Genomic DNA, 24,272 nt, shown 5'->3' on the forward strand with positions numbered 1-24,272 from the left:
TATTTTCTCTCTCACACACACCTTCGTAAGCAATTTTACTATCAATAAGATTTTACCGAAAACCCCATCACTTGTTATGAGATTTTTAAAAATAAAAAAATTCGATCAGTTACACAAATTCTCTTTCTCTCTCCTTCTCTGAAAGAAAAAAATCCAAACGACATGAATGCTTCTAAATAACTCATTGCCAGCAATAGATAATAGGTTCTTTAAAATAACTCATACTTATCATGTGAGTTATTCTAAAGAATCATTGTGTATCATTCACGAATAGTTATCTAGTTCAATTCATCATAATTTTTTTTATATCAATAAATATAATAATTATTATTTAATAATAAGAGATTTAGCGATACACGGTTTAAAAATTCAAGAGGGGTGTGTGTCATTTTTAAAAATATAAAAACAATTTATATATTTTCATTAAACCTTAGAGAAAATATGTGAAATTTGCAATTTACTTTTCGTCGAGTAAAGCTTGTTTTTTTACAGTATTATATATTAAATTATTACGATATGTTAGCTTAGAAGCCAAAACATGTCGCAAATGCCAACAAAATGAGATCCAATTATCCAAAGAAGCTGAAGTGGATCTTGAATCTTCATGGCTTTGATTTCATTGGCTCTCATTTGATATATATATATATATATATTTAATTTATCTTATATTTTATTTGGAGCATTGCAGCAATTTATCAGTTTTACCTAAAAAGGGTACCAATTATTATCTTTTTATAAACTTTTGAATTCAACAGAACAATCTTTTATCTTCTCTTTCCTACCTGACTTGAGATTTTGTCTTTACCAATTTTTGTAATTAATTAATTACAAAAATCACTCATAATATAATCAACATCAAGTTAGAATAATCCTACAGATGACAAAACTTGAAGTTTGGAACCTTAGAATTTGTTTTTACAAGTTTGTCTTGCCACCAAACCAAGACACCATTCACCGGTTTATCCCATCCCACCAACTTCAACATTAGATAATAATAATATTAGACTTAAATTTATTCTCTCTCTTTTAAGATATCCAACATGGTAAAATATCATCCTTGTACAAATCGATTACATGGCAGAATAGAATCCCATGGCAGCTCCACCAATCACCACATCCTTCATGGATTAACACCACCATCATAAGATTTAATACTGTCGGCCCCTTCATAGCTCATGACACAAGGAATGATGTTAAAAAGAAAGAGTTCACACTTCCAACTACACATTGTTTGATGCTTGCTTGGACTGACTACATGATCAACAAAAGGACAACTCTAATCATCAATTAATGGCATTGATTGGTGGGGATGCATGGATGATGAGCCTCATTCCTACTGTACAAGTTCATGTTATCGTCTCCTAGTGGACCTCATGGCCCAATTTTGTCTAGAGAGCACTCAGATGAGCTAGACCTATATCATGATCCTTCACACAATATTTGGGCAAAAAAGCCTCCATAACCACTAAAGAAAACAAAAAAAATGAACACGAGGGGAGTTTAGGGTTCACAGTATCTTTAAAAATAGTAGTTAACAAAAGGAAAAGGTTTTAGGGCTTGCTGCATTTTGAAGCTAAGCATAGCATTGATGGGCCCTTTAATGTTATTGCTTTTTGTGCTATAATGATGATCAACAGTTGATGTTTGTCGTCACTTATTTGGAAACTAGTAGTGTTTACTAATGCTAATTCTAGATCCAGTCATCGTTTTAATCACCGCCCACTGGAAACTAAACATGAGAATATGACAGCCAATTCCAAAGCTTTCATTAGCTACCACGAGAGAGCCAAGTCAAGGTAGTTCGGAACTCATATTATACTACTACTTGTCTATCATTATCAAGGCAGTTTAATAATCACTCTTGCAACACTATAATATGACCTAATTGGACAATATATATTCTTAAAGAAAGAAGAGCTGTCTTTAATATGAACGATATACAGCATTCATACAGAAAAAGAAGTTGAATAGAAGAAGCTCATGAAATGGAAAATTGAACTTTTATTAAGACCCACCCTCTGTCCAGTTTACTTACACTGCATGTTATCCCCCAACCTACCAATCATCAGCCGCCTATGCCTATCTAATCCGTGAATGGGAAAAAGAAAGAAAGAAAGAAAGAAAGAAATATATGAAGAAGAAGAAGAAGAAGAGGCAGAGAATTACAGAGAATGGTTTAGGCAACAGTACTCAATCAGATGATATCTGATCAGAAGGGATATGGCCAAAGATGTTAGGACATAATTCCCAGGTTCCTTTCTCTCTGGCCTCCCAGTAACCGCCAATGTAGTGGTAGGTGTCGCTTCCTTTCTCCTTGGCAAACCACCGAGGCTTCCAACCGCTCTCTTGCATCTTAGTAGCCTGAATCAGACAGAACAGATTTCCGTCACTCGTTCATCATTGACAGACAGTATCCTCTCCAGTAAATTTATGATAGCAGAGAAACATACACCACTTGAAAGATTCATGATAAATTCAAGTTGTTTTTCCTTTAATTTTTGAAACTACAATGGAAGCAGACACTGCCATGCACATGTTATCTTTGGGAACCATATGAAACACAAAGTCCATGAACAATGCAGCCAAGAAATATAAAGCGAGCAGTTAAGACAGAGATTCTAGGATATAAGCTTTAAACATCGTATCGCCATCCATGCAGTCTAAATCTGTCCAGTCACTATGTTATCTGCCTTAGAAATCTAGCAATCCAGATTTAAAAGAGCCAATCCAAGTATATTATTTCAACTAGAACAGTTAAAATGCAGAGTGAGTTACCTGCCGCTGTCGTTGCTCGAGCCGTAGCTTCTCTGCATTTGCCATGTCATACAACCCGTTTTCCAAGCATCTCTGATCAGGTCTAAGCCTTGAATCTGTAGGGGGCAACTTCTCCTGCATAAAATGAAAATTTAGCATCCAACTGAAAAGCAGGCACTAGGAACTTCAAATCCACACTAAATATAAACATACATATATTTTATGTAATGTTGAGAACTTCAAAGGGTCTCTAAAGTGCACGATCAGCAAAGGTCGAACAATTGAACATTTATAAATATCAATCATCAAAAACCACTTATGGGGCTATACCAACAAAACTAAATGAATGATTTCACACGTCTCGGACCATATGATACAAGAAAATGAGCATCTCATTGAAAACAGGATCAACTCATTGTTAGGCACCTTCAATTCAGGAGTGAGCTCATTCAATGTCAAGGCAAAGCGTGTGAGATTATATTTAGTGGGGAAATCCAGAGGCTTGCTCCGTTTCCAAAGCAAATGGGCTTCTGACAACTCAGTTCCTTTTCCCTTCGCAGAGGAGTCTCCGTATATGTAATGCATACTCTCATCCCATTTTCCAAATAAAGTTGCTACTGTTTTTCCATATCTATCCTGGACTGTACCATGTACCTGCAAAATAATTCAGGTAGCAAACCTTTTAGATGCATCATGCTTGAATAATGGTCCTTAAAGGTTAATCATGACATTGTTTGTAGGCCCAAAATCATGTTTAAATGATAAAACATCATAATTTAGTCTTGGAAGTTGGCAACATTAACTCCATTCTAGTTTATTTGGAAATTTGGTATTGGATGAAGTCCCAACGTTATTCTGGCTAAAACAAGTGTGCACAAAGAGAGAGAGAGAGAGAGAGAGAGAGAGAGAACCTGGTGAGGATTGCGGTCTATGATAGATTGTTCCTTGAATTTTAGCTTACATGAATAGTTGTGGTTCCCCTGTATACGCATTGTGCCATAGTGATCACAGTACAGTTTCCCCAATATAAGATTGTATATGGATGATGTTACCTGATGGAAGAAGTAAATTTTATACTAGAACCATAGAGAAGAATAAAACTAAAATGATTTGTTTCCCAAATTACAAGCTTTAAGGGACATACCTTACTCCATTGGAAAACTTCTCCATCATCAAATTCCAGTGTCAAAACACCAACAGGGTCAACCTGAATTGAGCGCCCCCAGAATTTGCTTTTAAGATTGCTATCGCCCCAAAATTTCCATCCTGTACCTTCACAATGGCATGCTACAATCATTGGATGATGACTTACCTGACAAATATAATCACCATAAGTATAAGAAGTTCCAATACATTTGAACTATAGTTGTAAGATATGTTTATTAGTGACAATAAATAAAAGTTAAAAGTAATAATATCATAACAAGTATTCCTCAGAAAAAAGAAAAAATAAATAAATAAACAACAGAAACCACAAATATTATAATCTTGAGATCCCAAGTGAAGTTCTTATAATTCTTCCTTATTGCTCTTCTGATAGTCCCCTATAATTTCTTTTTTATTGCTGTTATTACTATTCAGATTCTATATTAATTTATATATACACTATAAAGACCATAGATATAAGTTTTGAACATGAGCAGGACTAAGTGGTGTGTGGAAATTTCACACGAACTTTTATCTTATGCTTGAAATGAAAAATATACATTTGCAGGAGGCAAAAAACTTGATTAGAAGAGATACATATTAACCTAAATATTCCTTTTAAAATAAGTAATTTCATATCTACTTCAGGTATTAAAGTGTAACCTTCTCTGAGAAAAATCGAAGGCCTTTATCTGGATAGTCAGCCTCATAAGTTTCCCCCAGTAATGGATTAAAGGGCTTGCAATGTCTTCCTTCAGTAGAAGCATATCCAGATACAGCAAATGCCGCAACATTTAAAATCCTCATAAGACTGTTGCCCTAAAATTGCAATCAAGGAGATCAGAAGCTGACAAACTCAATATAAAATTATTTCACACATACGAGCAGCCTTATATTATTCGTTTAAAGCGGCCAATATTTTGAAGGCTGTGGTTCAAAGTAGGCGTACAGGGAACCAAATGCACAAATTGTTAACTCTCTAAAATGAGATAGATTATTATACAGTCATGCAATGCAAGTAGTATGCAGAGACTTCAAGAAAGAAAAAAAAAAACCCACAATAATCCACAACTTACCATTTTTCCCCATTCGTATGCCCGATCAAGAAGATATGAATATTCCAAATCTTCAAAACATTTTTGCAGTGAAGAGAGAGGCTCATTAAAATAGACAGGGAGACATACTTTTGTCAAGTCCTTCCCAATATTATCTTTAATCATTGACCAGAGACTTACTCCCTTCTCCTTCTCAACAGGGTCGGGCAATCTCTTTCTACGCTTAACATGAGGAAAGTTCATTCCAACAGATCTAATGGAAGGGTCAATATCTTCTTCAGATTCAAAAGCATAAAGCTCTTCATCAGTAGAGAAAGATGATGTCCGTAAATCAGAACCACTGCTTTTAAAAGAACTTGATGAGAGAAAATCTCGAGTATCAAAGAATGCATTATCTTCTTCATCTGTTTCTTCCTCTGCAGCATCAACCATCTCATTGTCATCTTCAGTCTCACTTGTAGTTCCTTCTGCAAGAATAGAAGAAATTTGATAGGAAATGAGAAGTCACAAAAGATAAGAGATGGAGCCAGCAAAACAAAGAAGCAGTAGTAAGAATCATAGGGATCACTAGTAACAGTAAAAGAAACACCAGGAAGCAGGGTAGCTGTAGAAGAGCATTTGTATGGTGCAACAGTAACAGGAAGGAAAAAACAACACAATTCAATAAACTCGAGATCAAGTTTGTAACATTTGTAGCTATGGTAACTGAACGAACACAACTGTTAGCCTTTCTGAGAAAGCCACTTAGCATCCATTACTTGGAGACATGCACACATATATTCTCAATAGATCCTTTAACGTTTACTATTAGTTTTGTTTCACAATTCTTGATAAAGTATGTCGTGATAAAGTATATAAGAAATATCATTTAGTCATCAAGACTACTTGACCTCTTTGTACTTGATAGGTCCAACAATCTAGCTTAAACAGCCAAAGCTTTGCCAATAGTTATGTTCATTTGCATAACTAACCATATATCCTTATGGAGGAATCACTTAAGTTACCAACTTAATATATCCTTAAAACTGGTATATCCAAATGGCAGATATTCAAACGTGAAGGAAAGCTGATGTATAGACATTCAAGTTCCAGCTATCCATAGGAGGTTCTATGGTCAGCAGGTTCTTCTTTTTTCCTCTGAGCCAAGAAGCATAGGACAGCAGACTCCATGTAATGAAGAGGTAAGGAGGTCTCTCACCAACACTACGATACCATTCTAATATTATAAGAGAATAAAAAGGCAAACAATTTTATCTTTTCCTTTATGTACATGAATATATTTACTTGTTTTTCAGTTTCTAGCACATCACCACCTAATTTTTTGAGAAATAATCAGTTAATGTATCCCCTTGTGTCCACAGTCGTGCATTTTATGGGCCTTCAACTTCTTCATTTCCTCCTAGCATTGTCAAAGTTGGTAATGTTGCCTATAGTGATTTAAGCTTTATTGAGACATCACCCATGTACGGTTATAAAATATCAAGGAAGAGATAATTGCCTACATACTCTAATCTATGCAAAAGTAGCACAAAGTCCAAAAATTGCTCAGTGGAAGATTTGCTAACAGCAACATACCAAGCAGATCTCCCACAGATCTGCTACCCCAAAATATGAACTGCATTAAATGAACAAAATAAACATTCCTGACACAAGGTTTTTCCACACCATTTGAAGTGTCTTGGTTCAGTCAAGCTCTTCCCAACTTCCCTCTTTCCCCAGGGGAAAAGAAACAAAAGCCATGTAGACTGCCTAAAATGCACAAAGAGAAACTAATACATGCCTACAAATCAGAGTATAAGCCACCTGACATTGAATTGAAAGATGATAAATAACTCTCTCTCGCTTGTGCATACAAGTACTCGGCCAATATAGAGTCTTCTCTGCAAACTATTGGTGTCACGCTAAAGATACATTAAAAGATTTCACTTCAAAGCTTATAAGGAAAGAAAAGAAAAGATTTCACTTCAAAGCTTATAAGAAGAAAATAAAATATTTCATTCAAAGCTTTTGAGCAAGGATCTAGCCATCTAAAAATCATCCTTCATAGAATTGTCTCGCTAGAAACTTGTATGATTCTTAAAGTTCATTCTCCATCCCCCTTGCAAGAGATCATTTTGTATTAAGGTCTGTACTCTATCCTCTGGCAACTTTTAAACTCTCTTACCACCAATGAAGGAATGGTGAACTGAATCCACATTAGTCTCAAAAGTGAACACACACTGGGTATTGTCATAGCCACAGTATGAATGTGACGTGTTGGTATGTGAAATCCATAAATTTTAGATTCAGCAAACATGAGCTGTGTCCCACATGTGAATTACAGTGAATTTTGGAATATCCTATAATGTCCCTTTTGCACCTAGAGAAAGACCAAGTAGAAAAGTAGTGATGACAAGGCCTAAAAGAAGCTCTCAGTGGCAAGACCAAGTAGAAAAGTCCAGCCTAACTTTACAATCAAGCATATTAGCAAGGTCCTCAACAAATATAACCACAAAATTTTAACCAACTAAACTATACCACTTGTACCAGTAAAAAAGGAAGGAATCAAAGTAAGTGTGACAAAAAATCATCACCAATGATGACACAGACAAAAAGGAATACCAAGACCACTTTGCCCATCTTCGAAACATTTTCAAACTTTGAACCATAACTATTTTCTTCTTTGTTTATTTACAAGGCAACAAGGCCATCATTTTCTAGGTTGCTTATTTAAGCAATTTCCTTTCATTTATTTCATTCTGTGTCATAACTGAAAGACACAAATTCACATATAAGCTAAATAACTGTTTGTGGTAATAGCTTTTTGGTGTATTTAAAGTTCAAGAAACTTGAAATATCTATATGGTACCCCTATTTTTCAAGAATCTTTGGCTTTCACAGAACTGGTGTTAGATGAAAAAAGTAAAATTGCTCCTAGTTATGACTGCTTGCCTAATCACAGGAAGCATTTTAGTCAGTTGGCGTGCTCCAGAGCAAAAGCCAGAGCTACCGACCAAGAATCTTGATAGAGTTGAACAAAGACAAGATCTTATAGCCTGATGAGGCATACACTTTACAAAAGTATCAAAGAAATTTTGCAAATCACATCACAGGATTTAAGATCATTTAACTTGAAAAGGCTAGCAATCACTAAAAGGATGAAAGAATTTTTTGCAAATCATACCGCTAGACTTGTCCTGCCTTAACCTAGACGAAGTCCCTGATTCCATCATTTGTCTTTGGCTCTCATCAACTACTGTATTCTCCAAGTCAACCTTTTCCGTCTACATAAAACAGCTTTGCATTAGTTCTTTCCATAACATTACCACAGAGAGAATTTATAGAAAATGCATCGTGATTTACAGACGTAGATGTGTAGACACTCGGCAAAATTCATGAGTAAAATGTTCATGACACAAGTATACAAGTATCATTCAAGGCCCTCAGCAGGGAACATGGCGCAAGCACACTCTCATGTATAACCCACATGTAAAGTCCATTGCACATACAAGTCATAGATGTGCACCTAGGTGCAGAATTCAAAAAAGTGAGTGCAAGAAGTAGTGTCACAATTTTCCCAATACAGTAACATAAAAGAGTCTACCTTATGCATTGAAATACTGACCATCAGTTGCCAAATACATCAGTAATTGGTTTCAAACAAATTAGCATATATGCAATTCCAATACCCAAAAAACATCATTATTTTCAAAAGAAGAAAGCATATCCAGAACTTGAGCAATGTTTTGCAGAAAGTGGCATGAAAGGCAATCTGAACATGACCTGAAAATTAACTCATGACTTTTTTCCAATGCGAAGAGCAAACTGAAAACCTGAGAGAACGGGCCATTGTTGAGGGACAAAGTTACTAAGGCATGAATTCCCAAACAAAATCCTCATATGATGCAGGTAACAAATTTTCAATTATTTTAAATTATCAGAAAGCTCCACATTAACTCTATTTGGAATTATCTGTCTCATCTTCTTTATATCTTCTCATAAAAGCAACTCAATCTGAAACAAAAGTACCATATTCATTAAAATCATGACCAACAAACAAGTATCAAAAGATATTACTTTGAGTCCCCACGCGTTCAAAATGGAAGGTGATAATCCAGCCTTCGTTTTCTTTCTAAATTGCTAGCAATATTAAAGGAACAAGATTGTGAAATCATTGCACCGAAAGACCTCTTCATATTTTACAAGGGCAAGAGAAATATCAAATTATTAAATGAGAGCACAAGACTTAAAAGATAATATTCCCTGTGGGCTCAAAATAGAATGTCACCAAAGAGACCCTTTTCTCCTTGCTAATAGTATTTAAAGGAATAAGGTTGTGAAATCGTTGTATCAAAGGATGAATATGACCTGTTCGTATTTAACAAAGGGAAGAAAATAAAGTATTGAACAGTGGCAGCTAAAAGGGTAACAAAAGAATAGACTTCAATGATTCAGGGCAGAAAGAATATTAACTGTACATGTCAAACAAGTTTAAGTAATTCACACAAGTGAAAAGTTTCAATCACAGTGCTAAGCAAAAAAAAAAAAAAAAAAAATCAAATTCAGGAAACACAGATCAGTACATCAAGGCTTTGTTTAGAATATGAAAACACTGCTATTCAAATGAGCTACCCTCCCTCCCCTAAAAGATCTCCTAACTAGAGTTTAACAATCTTGTGATACAATTTTCCACAATACAGACATTAAAACTGAAAGGAAAATTCTATAGGACAGCTATAAAACCAGCCCTGTTGTATGGCTCAGAATGTTGGGCAGTCAAACACCAGCATGAGCAAAAGACGAGCGTAGTGGAGATGAGAATGCTAAGATGGATGTGTGGCCATAAGATAAAAGATAAAATTAGAAATAAAGTTATTCGTAATAAGGTAGGAGTAGTGCCAATCGAGGAGAAGATGAGAGAGACTAGACTAAAATGGTTTGATCATGTGAGAAAGAGACCGAGAGATGCTCCTGTGAGGAGGGTTGATGAAATGGAACAATTAGTCAAAAAAAAAGGTAGAGACAGACCCAAGAATATTTTGGAAGAGCCATTAAAATTTGATATGAAGTATATGGGCATAAATGAAGATATGACAAAAAACAGAAATACATAGAAATCTAGAATTCATGTAGCCGACCCCACATAGTGGGATAAAGGCTGAATATGTTGTTGTTGTTACAGATTTCTATAGCTAAGAGTACGGTTTAGTACACTACAAGGGTTGAGAATGTAACACGAGACTTTTGGCCACACAATCCCAAAACTACCATAAAGAGAGCAAGGCTAATGGCTGCCAAAACAACAATAGTATTGGGAATCAGTTCAAATCATAACCATATGTTATGTTGACGCTATTGATGCTGAAAAAACAACCCAGCATGTTGAGAGTCTAGCAAAGATTAGTTTGAGTAAAGGAATATGTCTGTTTGCTCGGTGAAAAGTACGCTCTTATTTAAATATAATGTGACTCTAATTAACTGTGATCTCTATCTCGTTTAAGGCATGGGATTTCTGTTGTTGATGAATGATGCCTGGAACAATATGGCAATGATTTGAAACAGCGGTGATAATTTTTCAACCATAAGACATGCTAATGATCTAACTATAGTAGGAGTTTTTTTTGTTCTTTTTTTTAATCATCAACTATGGTAGAGTTAAAGACCTAATAAAAGAATTCTTAAGAACAGATGAATCCATAATTAATAATTTAATTAGCTACAATTCATTTAGCGACTCCACATAGTGAGATAGAGGCTTGGTATGTTCTTTGTTGTTGTTCTTGTATTCCTGTAGCATATTTGGCGAAATGATTTTAAAGAAAGGGTAAAAAAAGCTAAGACCCAAAGCTCGGGTCCAAATGAGCGCTACAGGTTTGGGCATCATTGCAAAAATGGTTTGCTTCAGTTAAATAAGTAATTGTGTTCATACAGCAACCTATCCTTGCTAATTGCTCTAACATTGGGATCTAAATTGGATCATATTACAAGCATTGCCAACAATCAACCTCATGGTTGGATCTTTTGATTATCCACATCTTTCAGATTAAAGGTAACCTTAGGTCTAACAGTAAGTGTCATTAAAAGTTTAAAATGGTGCAGTAAAGGTATAGTTCTACTCTTATTAATTAGATAAAAAGCCAGTCAGAATGGCTATAAATAGAAGTTGTATGATGAGATCAAGAAGGGGAGGGAGGATGTGTCTAAGTGATGATTAAGTAGTGCAATATGGGATGTAGGGAGTTTTTTTTTTTTTTTTGGTGGTGGTGGTGGTTGGGGGGGAATCGTTTGCTACTCTGTTATTGTTGTAGTGCCAGTGACAGAGAACATAGTTACTGGCCCCTTCTCTATATTGCCAAATCCTTTTCTTATCCCTTCTGTCTCTAAATGTCATAGTTTTATTTATTATTATTATTTATTTATTTTGAGAGAGAGAGATGTGCTTGGTAGAGTGAATTTGAACCAAAAAAAAATAAATATTTGCACCATTTCACCTGTCTATTAAGACCTAATTGATTCTTCACTATTGCTTTCGTACTTTAGAACTGCAGCAGTTGCCATAAAACATTCTAAAATAAAGAAAGTTCGGTCAATATCAATTTCTAGTGACAGTATAAGTGAAGCGTGCAAGTGCCCTAGGTTCCACAAAAGATAAGGCTCTTGAAACTCATTACAGTTGAATCAAATTATGACAGACTAAAATCCATTAAAACCCACAAAGAAAATCAACACAGACTCATCCCACAATTGGTTAAAGTAATGGTTATGTTAAGAAATACAGAATGTCAGAAACATCAGTCATCAATCTATACGAAAGAACAGGAATTTAAAGCTTTAAACGTGACAAAAGCAAAGCATTCACAAATCCCCAGCAATATAGCAGTTAATTTGTGGAATTTCTGAATCATTAGGAAGCACAATGCTCCGTACAGAAGAAAATGAAGAAGTATTGCACAGATGTTTATTTTTCCTAGTAATCATAACATGTACCTCTAATTGCCGCAGTGTGCCAAGGAGGAGCCAATTCTTCTGTCTGAGCACCATAAGCTGATTCTGCAGTGCAGAGAACTCATTTCTCATAATGTGCTCGCTCTCCTGGATGACTGTCTCGCGTACACCTTCTTCCAATAGCTGCTGCCTCAGCTTCTCAGTCGACACAATAACAGGGGCTATTAGTTCACTGTTGGACATCCTCGGGAACATGTCCTTTACAGCTTGCAATGCGTCCACCCACGCTAGTCTATCATCTCGAGTGTCGGCCCTCAAACGTAGCGTCTTAGTACCCGTAAAGATAGAAAACCTCTTGTCATCAGACCTGCTCATCCGTATTGAAGAAACCTGATATAGCAATAAAAATCGGTTCGACAGATATAAATTTTTTGGTAAAATCAAAAGGAAATTTAAAAAAGTTGAAACGAAACCAAAAGGAGAACATAAAAAATCAAAATAAATTATGGAAAAGGGAGAGTTTGTTCTTCTTAAATTGGCATTCTGGTAATTGAGGATGGATATACTTAATAAACAAGTAATAAAATTCGTCTAATAAATGTATAATGCGATCCTATTATGAATTGAATTAAAAATTGCGAAACAAAATTTAACTGTAATCTGTAAAAAAGTTGGAAATTTTTGGAATTCAAACGACAAAGCCAGGACTCTCCCTAGCATAGCAATGAAATAGACGAAATGAATAAAATGATAAAGAAATTAGTGTAGATAAAGAGATTAAACCTTGAGATGAACTTCGCCAACGGGCTTCCGATGGAGCTGAGATCCACCGTTCTTGTGGCGAGAGATCCGCCTGAACGATTCTTCTCCGATGACTCTCGACCCCTTCTCACTCTCCTGGCTGACCACAATCTTATCAGGCCCGCGGATTTTATAATACGAAAACACCCCGTCTTGCAATACAAACCACCTCGGACGCCAACCTCTGCCGTAATTCACCCACTTATACAGAATACCAGAAATCCCATTCCCTACAATATCATTGATCTTCACCTCCCGTTGATCGCCGCTCAGCAACTGAGTCGCCTCGCGCATCTCCGGCGGCCGCGCTGTCTCCAACTCCGCCGTCGCCGGCGCCACCATTCTCTGGCTCAGCCGCCCGTAATCCTGGCTGTGCGCATGTTGCCTCTGGTTCCTGACTTGATCGGATCTAGCGCCAGCGCCTCCGGCTGCCGGCAAGTTCGGTGGAGTCATTTGAGTCGGATGCTGCGAGTTCCTGTCGTTAACCGTCGAAACACAGCAGAACGGATGCATTATCAAATTCATACCGAGTCCGGATCGCGAGATCGGAGATCGGCTGATGCAGTAGCGGCGGTAGCAAATCGCCAGAGCGATAGCCGGAAACTTTTCATTCTACGCGGAGAGCATGATTTATTCATAGAAATGGGGGCGGCGAGATTAGCGTCGCTTATATAGGGAACTCAATGCATAGATACATACAGATTTCCGCGTATATCTGTCTATCTATCTGTATATATATAGAGAGAGGGGGAGAGAGAGAGAGAGAGAAAGAGAGGAATTTGGTGGTTTGGGGCGGATTGGCCGGGGAGGGGGGGGAATTCCGGCGGTGGTTAACGGCGGCCGCCGCGCGGTCAATACGCAAGGTTTGGGGGGGGGGGGGGGGGGGGAGGACTGACAGATTCTCAAGTCTGCTTTGGTGGTGGGATTTAAATATGAGACGGTTGGGGGACAACTAGTTTTCTCTCTCAAGAGATTTTTGTAGGATGGTGCGAGGGTGCAGGAGATGAAACCAAGGACGCGGCCAGCTCAGTAGGAGCGTGACAGGTGGGTGGGGAGCATTTGTCCCTCTTACTAGTGTCCCACTAAGTTGGCCATTTCAGCACTTGGATTGGACAGAACTCTAAATCTCGTGAATTTAAGATTTGTGAGTTTAATTTTAATTTTGAATTTCGTCTAAGAAATATGTAATGATTATGATTGAGTAGTTTTACAATATTATTATTATTATTATTATAAGATTTATTTATTTATTATTTATGGGTTGCTGCGCTGGAGAAGACCATCGTTCATTTCTTATTTAACTAATAATAATAAATCGTATTAAAAGTCAATATATGGATTGGACGGTGAGTGCTAAATTTAAGAGATGGGAGGGATAGTGTTAAATAGGCTAATTTGGGTCAATTAGCCCATTTGGGTCATTACTCTTTTAAATATTTGTAAAGAGTAATGAAAATGAAAAGATGCAATTAGGCTAATTTCAATAAGGTCTGCTTCTTAATAAATTATAAATAATTCATTTCTTATTTTAAAAATTATGTCTATTTCAACCCCGCTCCATGTTCTCCTCTTTATTTCATGTATTTATTAATAAATTTTAATTTTATTTATTTTACCTTATATATAATTTTTACTACATAATATAAATAATTAAATATATAAATTAATAATCAAATATGTACATGCACAAACTCAATAATCAAATATACAAATCAATAATCAAAATACACAAATAAATTAAAAAAAATTAAAAAAATCACAAACCAAATCTGATGAATATCAAGCCACAACAACAAGTTCACTGTTGGTCTTTCTGCTCGTCACTATCGTTGCTATTGCTCGTCTCTGTCGCCATCTTTTCTAGTCGTAGCCACATATGGATCTAGTCGGTATCTTCCTCTGCTGCTCGTCGCATATGCCGCCATTTTCTTTGGTCGTAGCCACATCTAGATCTAATCGACCTCTTCCTCTACTGGTCTTCTGTCGCATTTACAACTCATCTTCTCTGGCATTTATGGTCTTTGTGGGGGAGGGGGGAGATATGGCAATATTGTCCTTGAACAGTTGGGTCATCACTGTTGGCGATCCTTTTAAGATTCGTCAGAAATTTAGCCATGACAAGGGTTATTGGAGCTGTGATTTTGGAGTTGGTTCCCTATAATTTGGCGATAGCAATTCGTTTGAAGAGCTGTTGGAGTCAGCCTTACACCTTTTTATTTTTTAATAAAAATATATTAACTAAACTGAAAATCTATTTTCAGTGCAAATAAATAGCATTACTCTATTTATAAAACATAAGTAGTGTTGGGTGAAACAATGCCATTGGATTACTATTTTTCATTAAATATAATTAGTTTTTAAAGAAAAAAATAGTAACCATTTTATTCATTAATGCCTATAAACGAGGAGTGGCAAATGTAATTTATGAAATGCAGGAGATATTTGTATTTTGATAAAATCTCAGGGATATAGGTATAATTTACTCTTAATGTGCGTTTGATTGTAAACATGAAATTTATATGGAAATAAAATATTTTCTAAGCAATTGAATTGTGTGGAATTAAATTATAGAGAAAATATCAATTGGAAGTGTTTAATTGGCTTAATTTTTTACCTAAAAATTGTTATATTTTTTTAACTTTTGATATTTGATTACCATTATTTTTCATGAAAAAAATTGCATACACACATACAGATAATCAATAAATACACAAATCAATAATTAATTATATAAAATAAATCAAATATACATACACAAAATATTCAAAAAATAAATCAAATATATATACACACCCAACAAAGAAGATGAATGAGCCACCATTAGTCGCTGCCATTACTGTTGCCGCCATCACCATTCACTCCTCGACTGTTCTCTCACGCTCACTTTGTCGCTGCCTCTTGTTCTCTCACTCTCTCTCTCGCTTAGTCTCTTGTTGCCTATCTCCTCTCTCGTTGCCCTTCTCTTGCTACAGATCTGTTTTCAAATCTTGGGAGAAGTTGGAAATCAAAATAAGAGGATGAATGAGCAGTCATGAGTGAAAGTGCAATTGTCTAGAAAATGAATTCTCTCCCCCCTCTCAACGGGAATTTTTTTTCCAACAAAAGTGAAAAAAGAGCATCACATGACCACAACTTGAAAAATATTTTTCATAAAATATTTGGTCAATCAAACATCTCAAAATATAGAATTTGGGTAGAAAATGACCATTTTTCATGAAAAATATGATTAGAGTGTGTTTGATTACTTAACATTTTTTATAAAAACTTTCATGGTACAACACATTAAAACATGTTTTGTCTCATTTTTCATAGAAAATTGCAACTAAGGGGAGGTGTGAATTAGTGTGTTTGATTGGGAAAATATGAAAAGAGAAAATATTTCTTAATTTTATAGAAAATAATTTCAAAAAAAAAAGTTAATAAATATAATCAATTATCACGGTGAGGTTTGAAAAGTAAGTGACGTGTCTCCGAATATTTATATTTTCGCTTATAATCAATTATCACGTGATTTATTTAATAATTAGTAAATAAATATAAATGTTAGATCCAAACAAAATTAGGTAATTTTTTTATTAAAAAAATGGGCCTCGTCATGGCCCTGAAGGACGCTTGTTAGGAATATATTTTATGTTGGGTCAATGGCAAATAGTGCATTTATATTGTAGTAAATATTATTATTTATTTAAAATGAACGACTGTAACGAGTTCGTGACAAAGTGATCCTTCTACATGTTATTAATTAGGGGAAGACTTAATAATCGATTCAAAATTAATGTGATTATGTTCATTTAGTTTAAGTTTTGTTTTTCCCCATAATTTGGTGTAGTTATGACGCTTTTTGGGCACAATTGATTGGGTTGAGGTGGTGAAGTTAGATAATTAGGTATCGATTTATATAAATAATATTAAAATATTACGACGATTGAAATTCTCAAATTCCATTAAATGTGATATGAAAAAAAAAAAAAAGATGAGAGATAGAAGGATTGCAAAAGTTTGATTGAGGTTACGATTTTTAAAATTTCATCACTTTTGTTAAAATATAAAAGTAGAAAGACTTATTATCGTCTTTGTTAGCATGGAAGTCTCGTATTTTTTTATTTAATATATACTCAAAAACTATTAACCTTTTAATTTATTGGTAAGGGAGAGGTGTGGTAAAATTTACAGATTTGGAAGAAATATTTTTTGTTTGTTAATTTTAAATTTTTATTTAATAATTAAATCTCTTGTTAAAAATAAAAAATCAAATTTCTAATATTTCAAATTTATATTATGAACAAAAAAATATCTTTTTGATGTGATAATGGACATTAGTGTAAGGTCTAGAATGGATCAATCTTAAGACCGTATCTTAAAAGAATCTAGACCTACATTCGAACCTTGCAATAACTAGCCCAAAGGTGTCCCAAGAGGGATTAAGGCCCAAAATCGATTCACCCGACTCTTTTGAAAGTTCCCATCCCAATAATCGTACTTGGTTTATCTTGGGCTTCTTCTCAACACATATACCACTCATACAAAAGCATAGTACTAGGCAAATGAGGTACAATATTTATTAGGTTTTCATTGCATTATTATTGCGTCATCCCAAACATAATGATTAAGTGCCATGAGATTCGTCAAAAGACAAGAACATGCTCTTTCTTTCAATCAACTAATCAAAACGATGTTAGAGAGATGCCAAATAAATAATAATTATGTCGTTAAAAATATATCCAAACACCCATTTAGTTTAATTTTATTTAATTTTATGTTTTAAAAAGTCATAACATTCACTTTCAAAAAATTTAGAAAACATCAAAAAATTTAATTCATAATATAACATTGAAATTTTTAAAAATTGAGTTTTTATTTCTTATAGGATATAACTAATTTTACTAAATAATCACCCAATATCTTGCGGAGTCACGTGCAAATAAAAAGGATCGGGATAATCAATTAATTAATTAAAAGAATTAGCAAAATATCTTGAGAATAAGGGATGGAAGGTAATAAAAACTTGTCTCTTTATATAACCTACAATCAATCAATTAATTAATTAATTAATGAGTTAAAGGGATTAGTTAAGATGCACTTATTTTCTGCATCCAAACATTTCTTAGAATAATCGTCTTTTACGATTTTTGATATTTGTGTCTTAAATTCGTAAAGAAAGATAAATCGCAAATTAAATTTTTAGCCCTTATGCAAGACGATAATCAAATTCATAATCACTGAATTGACATTAAATTACTTATTCGACCGTTCAATCTATGTTCCGAAAGCGCAGCCAAATCCAAACATTTCTTAGACCATATTTTGAATGCCTAAACAACTGTATTACATTATTCTGTAGAATAAAATATAATAAATTACCTCTTACCTCATCCATCCATATATATATATGTATATATATTTATTAAACCTGATAAAGTGATATGGTACTCAGAGTGCGTTCATGCTTGCAACGAATCACAGGCCAATGTGTTCGGTTTGACTAGCGAATGCCTGGTCAAAGGTTAGGACAGTCCGACGTGGAACACCGTGACGTAGATGCGACGTCGTTTACGCAAACCTGGTCAAAGATTCCCTTTGTGCTTGTTTGCGAGCTCGGAATGTGTTTTGATTGATGACGTGGAGAATATCGCGACCGTCAATTGAGTTGCATGTCCAGCCGTCGATGGTTTTAATTGAACAGTTTGCAAGGGCCCTATCGACGAGAGATTCTATGCTGGACCCGGCCCACCGGGCCCAATCGTGGACCGGGCCAGCAGGGGCGCGCCACGTGTCCTGTTACAGATGCGCCCAATCTCTCTCTCTCTCTCTCTCTCTCTCTCAGGCTGTAAGTGGCCCAAAAACATGAAAAAACATCAAGATAAAATATTTTGTTATTATTATATTAAAAAAAATATTCAAAATTATTACTATAATTAAATATATATATATTTACTGAAAGTTTGAGATTATATTCCCTTTTTAATATTTTTTATATTCCCAACTTCTAACAACTTAAAATATAATGAAAACTTACGATTTTAAAATTAACATTTTGACTTTTTTGATTTATTATGAAACCCTCCCAATTAATTAATAATTTTAAAACAAAATTTTAAATTTGTTTTAAAATATTTATGTGTATATTTACGGGTTTTTAAGATTATTTTATAATATATATATTTTATAATAACTCAGTAAAAAACATCAATATATGTTAAAATTGAAATATTAATATAATCGAAATATTGCATATACAATAAAATATAGAATAATGTGAAGTATCAATACAATTAAAATCTTACATATACAATTGAAATTCTACATTTTTAGTTAATCCAACAATAAAAATTTTACATTTTTAATTGTAGCATTCAAATACAAAATATCATTTATGATACAAAGTCGCCAAATTTTTAAATTTATTGTCGTGTATCATTAGCATCCATTCTTCTACCATTATAAGACCGAGTCATATTGAAAAACCATCGATATGGAGGTACTATCTAACAAATATTGATAAAAATATATATATATAATTAATTTTTTTTAAAATTAAGTTAGAATTAATCCGACTTAATAGCTACAATTATATAATAAACAAACCTGCATCCCTTTTACAACTGGCTATTGAACACTCCAAAACATGTTTGAAAATGACACATTGGATAGGAATAATACCATGGAACTAGATTTACCCCATTTAGCAATCATAAAATAAATAAACAAACTATTAATACTTTTGTCACCCACCTAATTATTAGCAATAGACATCTGAGTATTCACAGTGTTGTGAGAATTGTTACCACTGGTGGTGTTAATGGAATTGGAATAGTGCTAGTAGTCATGTCACTAGGAATGGTCATGGTACTTTTTTTACTTAGATTTTTACATTTTCCTACAATAAGTATGTAAATTATATCATATGCATGAGATTTATTTAACTCAAAAACTAAAAACTCTAAAGCATTCTATAAGATGAATGAATAGTTTGGATGTAAACATAGTTAAAAAAAAAAATCAACAAAACACATACTTGAATGAGTTGAAGTTGATGTCTTGTTTTGTCGTTTCTCTCAATGACTTTAATTTTTGACTCGGTGTATCTTTTGTTTTTATTTTTCAAGGGTCTATAATAAGCTCTCCAGCTAAGATATTGTTCTATTTTAGATAAGATATTATATTTTTCAACTATATCATTACTTGATAATTTTTACCTCGATTATTCTTAATAGAGGAATAAACATTTAAGTTTAGAAAACTTAAATAGTCCTCTAGTTTCACATGCTTGCCTTTTCATCTTGCTGACTAACAAATGAAGCACATATTAAACTATATTTGTTTTTCGGTATGTAGCATCAAATGACACTACATTTCCAAAAACATCATAGTCAATTCTAGATCTCCCATCCTTTCAAAAGAAATTTGCCATTTGACCTTTTTGATCGAGTTAGACATCCCAATGAAACAACCCCTTTCTTTGTTACCTTTACTTTTGAAATATTTCACCAGACTTTGTGAACCTCTCCTATCTCAATTTGAGAAGCCTTCATCTTGTGTATATAATTATAAGCATCCTTTTAATGATTCCAATATTTTTCACACGAACACTTTCATTTGCTAAATACTTATACGTATTGACAAGTGAAAATCTAGCATTTAACATGGATTGTAACACTTTACCATTACTTTGTGATATTGATCGTGAAGATCTCAACAAGTGTCTTTCATAATACTTGGCCATCTCATGACTGTGATCTCTAATGAATTGCTTAACTCTAAAAAAATCACTTTTATCACATTCGAATAAAACCGTTGCCTTACAACCCATCATCGTATCCAAATTTTGATATGAAGATTTCTTAGGCATACTTCTTTTTTCATCATTGCATATTTTTTTCCAATAAACAGATTTTTTTGGTTTAATTTTTTTAGTATATGTGAAATAATATTGTTTTGATTTCTTAACACTAAATCCCAAAAGCATAAACATATTCACAATACACCTGATATGCCTCTTCCTCACTATTTGCTACTCCACTAACAAGTTTATTTTCCAAATCCTGAATATAATTAGTGACATGGACCTCATCCACAACAACTTCTCCATTATTTTCTCCATTCACATTTCTATCTTTATCACTGTCAAGACAAATAGCATCTCCATAATTTAAAGTTTGATACCCTGAGTTCAACATCTCTACTGAAAATAAATATTAATATAGATAATGGACAATGAAGAAAATTACTAGAGATGTTGGAAGAGACGCTAGAGGAGGAGATGCCGAAAAAGAGAAAAGAGATGTCAAAATATACCCAAGAGATGTCAGATAAAGAAAGGAGACGTCGAAAAGATGTAAGAAAGGTTGAACAGAGTGTGATACATTGGAGGAGATGCTGGATAAGAGAGAGGGGGGTACCAAAGAAAGAGATGATATGTTAGAGGAGACATCGGTGGAGACTAAGAGATACTAGAAAGAGAAAAATGTGAGACGTCGAATGAGATGTATAGACGCCAAATAATATTATTCATTTATTGTTAACTTTTTATTATTATTATTTTTGAGTTTCAGTCTTAACAAACAAAGATAAAAGTATGGTAAAATAAAAAGAAAAGAAAGAAATTAAGATTAGCCATCAAAAGAGTGCGAAAGAAGTTCAAGCCAAGTAAAATCTCAGGCATTAGGCATTAGAACCAATTGAATCGCCTTTGATGACTTTGCAGAGAACTAATTCTTTTACTCCATTGTTTAGGAAACACCATTATTTTGATAAATAAAAAATCCAATGAATCAGATTGGCCCTTTGATGATGCAAAATTGATTACACCGACAGAGAAAATAAGAAAAAAAGAAAAAGGAGGAATTTGGATCTGATAAGACATATGAATAAATTACAATCATATCTCTTATGAACTGGATGCATGTTGTAACTAACTATAGGAATAACAAATAATAATTATTAAATTTAGTACTTGGATAGATATATAGTGGATGTGGCACTGTGATGAGAAGCATTTGGGCAAATCATTAAACTAACCCACCCAGCATTTGACAAAATGGGAATGTGGTTTGTCACATGCAACCTACTTCTCCGGAAGCACAGGATGAGATTCGGCCACCCTCACTTCACATGCCTGGTTGGAAAACCTCTCAGGGGGAGATGGTCCACCGGGCGTGCTCATCATGTGATCATGTTAAGGGCAGTGAGCGAGGGAGGGAATGATCGGCTTTGAAAGTCTTTGTTTGATTGATTGCTGGTGATTTGACAAGCAAATTATGATCACCTACAGATTAGAAGTCGCATGAGCATTGGTGTGTGTGTGTGTTGTGTGATCCCTTTCTTTCCTTCATTTCATTTCTCAATCAGCCAAAATGGATAGAGTGGTCTAATCAATTGAGACTGATATATGGCTTCGCCATTTAGCTGTTTTTGGGGAATGTTAGATATGAATGATCTCAACAATAAGTTTAGTTTGTATAATCTGAATGTCATGTGGGTTTTTCTTTTTCTTTTTTTTTTGGATTAAATTCATATAATTAAATTTGTATTCATCTTCTCTTGATACACTCAAATATTATTTATAAGACTTACAATATCTCTATTTAATCAACTTCAATAAAAACATAATTAATCTTTTTTTATATTTCGTTTCACTTGTTTTTAATATTTATCAAAAACTTTCTTCTAAAATTATTTACAGAACTAATACGCAAGCAATGTTATATTGCCGACGTGAGTCCCACCCCAACACTCTCCTCTTACTCTTATTGTGTGAGTTGCCCCACTTTTTTGCACTTTATTTCGTAAAACACCTCCTCTAAGATCACATCAAATAACATAAAATTATCGTATCACCGACAAATAATTGATCAATTCACAACTTATTTATCCTCGTGGTTAAAAAATAATACACTCTTACATTTAATTTAACTATCCTTTCGTGGTCTTCTTGTCATCATTTGTGGGATGGTCTAAAGTTGTTACTAAAGTGACAGGTGATTTTGACAACTAATGGTTGATTACCAAATCAAGAAATGATGTTCCCATTACATAGATATTCTCCCCCTCTACGATCTCTCCCTCTCCCTCTCTATGTATATGTGTATATATATATATGTATGTATGTGTGATATAGTTTTTCTCTGTTTTAAAAGATAAAAACCAATAAAAAAATTGAAAATGCCATCTTTGATATACAATGTGCTTGTACAAATACAAAAGAAGTAATTTGTAAAACTAACAGAAGGAACATCTTTTGGGGATTCAGAAATTTGAATATTTTAAGATGCAGTTTTATTTCAAAACAAATTGGTCCTAGAAATAAAAAAAATATATATATATTTAAAAGCATAGGCTCCCATCATGTTCCAGCTCTCCACTGCCAACTTTATTTGACTCCCCCTTTCTTTCCCTCCCTTCTTCACTCAAGCAAAGCTGGCCTACCACCAAGATTCAACATTCAAGAGAGTGAGGGGGGCATGTGACCATTCGGACGAAAAGTTGTTATAAACGTGACAAATGATGTGAGTAACTAAAGCTTTTGATTAACACTACTATTTGAACTGATGTGCATCGTAGTATTAAAAAATACTTTCTCTATTTATTTAAAACCTTAATATGATGAGATGATTTGAACTAAAGATTGATTAAGGTACCGAAATAGATCATGTTCTTCTCTCCCTTCAATGTTTAACTTTGTCCTTTACCACCTTTGATCTCTCTTTTTTCTAGCAAATCTTCAAACCCATCAAGCGGTCGAATCCAACTATTGAAACATAAAACTTCCAGATGGGTCGGTTGAATGTTTTCAACTTATTCTTTTACTTTCCTCCTTCAACATTCCCCCTTTGTCCAATAACAATAACACCACTATCTATACACCGCCAAGATGTTAATCATAATTGAAGTGGCATTGCGGGTTAAAATATTTGGAAAAAGTGTCACGCTGGTTTAGTTGGTCTTCCATTACCATTATTATATTAAGAGCCTAATAGGAGAATCAAAGATTGGTCCATCCAGACTCATACATGAGGCATGAGGGTAGGTGTATCCAATGAGCAAATATTTTTGGGAATATGGGGTTAGTCCTTTTTAATTAATAACATAAAATATCGCTATTTGAACGAGCCAGACTTCACTGGATGGTGGTGGCGTCCAATCAATAATTTCATGTGTGACCAATTTAGGTCCGACCAAAACTCAAAACAGTATTTTCCGGTAGAAAGCATCCATAGGACAGAAAATATCTCGAGTGGCCCAGGTGCTCCAACAGAAGCCCGCCCTTATTTATATCCACACAAATGCCCACCAATTCCAAATGGTGAAAAATATTCATTATAATATAAATGGACACGCTTCATCACAATGTATATTATTGTTTGGACTATTCAAATTACCAGAGAGTATTGTCTCTAGTATTTTATTAGCTAACAAATCTAACAGAGCATGCTTAATAGTTACAATTATTACATACGAGTGAGCTTATAAATGGCATGATATCACCTTGAAATAAATATTCTTATTATGACCCCTAACAAAATGGTATTTGACCTCATCTTAATGGGCCTAGTCACACTTCCAACTAACGAGTTAGCCTTTTTTCTCAAATCA

General features: G+C 34.2%; 1 protein-coding gene across 1 annotated transcript; it reads right to left on the reverse strand.

Annotated features, from left to right (window-relative positions):
* Positions 1 to 1,986: 1,986 nt before the first annotated feature.
* LOC127800018 (oxysterol-binding protein-related protein 1C-like) lies at positions 1,987 to 13,559 on the reverse strand. The gene is made up of 10 exons (XM_052334389.1): positions 12,663 to 13,559; positions 11,922 to 12,269; positions 8,119 to 8,218; positions 4,977 to 5,422; positions 4,564 to 4,719; positions 3,899 to 4,066; positions 3,666 to 3,806; positions 3,181 to 3,408; positions 2,776 to 2,889; positions 1,987 to 2,361 (listed from the first exon to the last, which is right to left on the reverse strand). The coding sequence occupies exons 1-10, from the start codon at positions 13,203 to 13,205 to the stop codon at positions 2,191 to 2,193; spliced, it is 2,415 nt and encodes an 804-aa protein (XP_052190349.1). The 5' UTR covers positions 13,206 to 13,559; the 3' UTR covers positions 1,987 to 2,190.
* Positions 13,560 to 24,272: the final 10,713 nt, after the last annotated feature.

Source organism: Diospyros lotus, chromosome 4 (genome assembly GCF_014633365.1).
Source record: "Diospyros lotus cultivar Yz01 chromosome 4, ASM1463336v1, whole genome shotgun sequence".
In the NCBI taxonomy this organism is placed as follows: Eukaryota; Viridiplantae; Streptophyta; class Magnoliopsida; order Ericales; family Ebenaceae; genus Diospyros; species Diospyros lotus.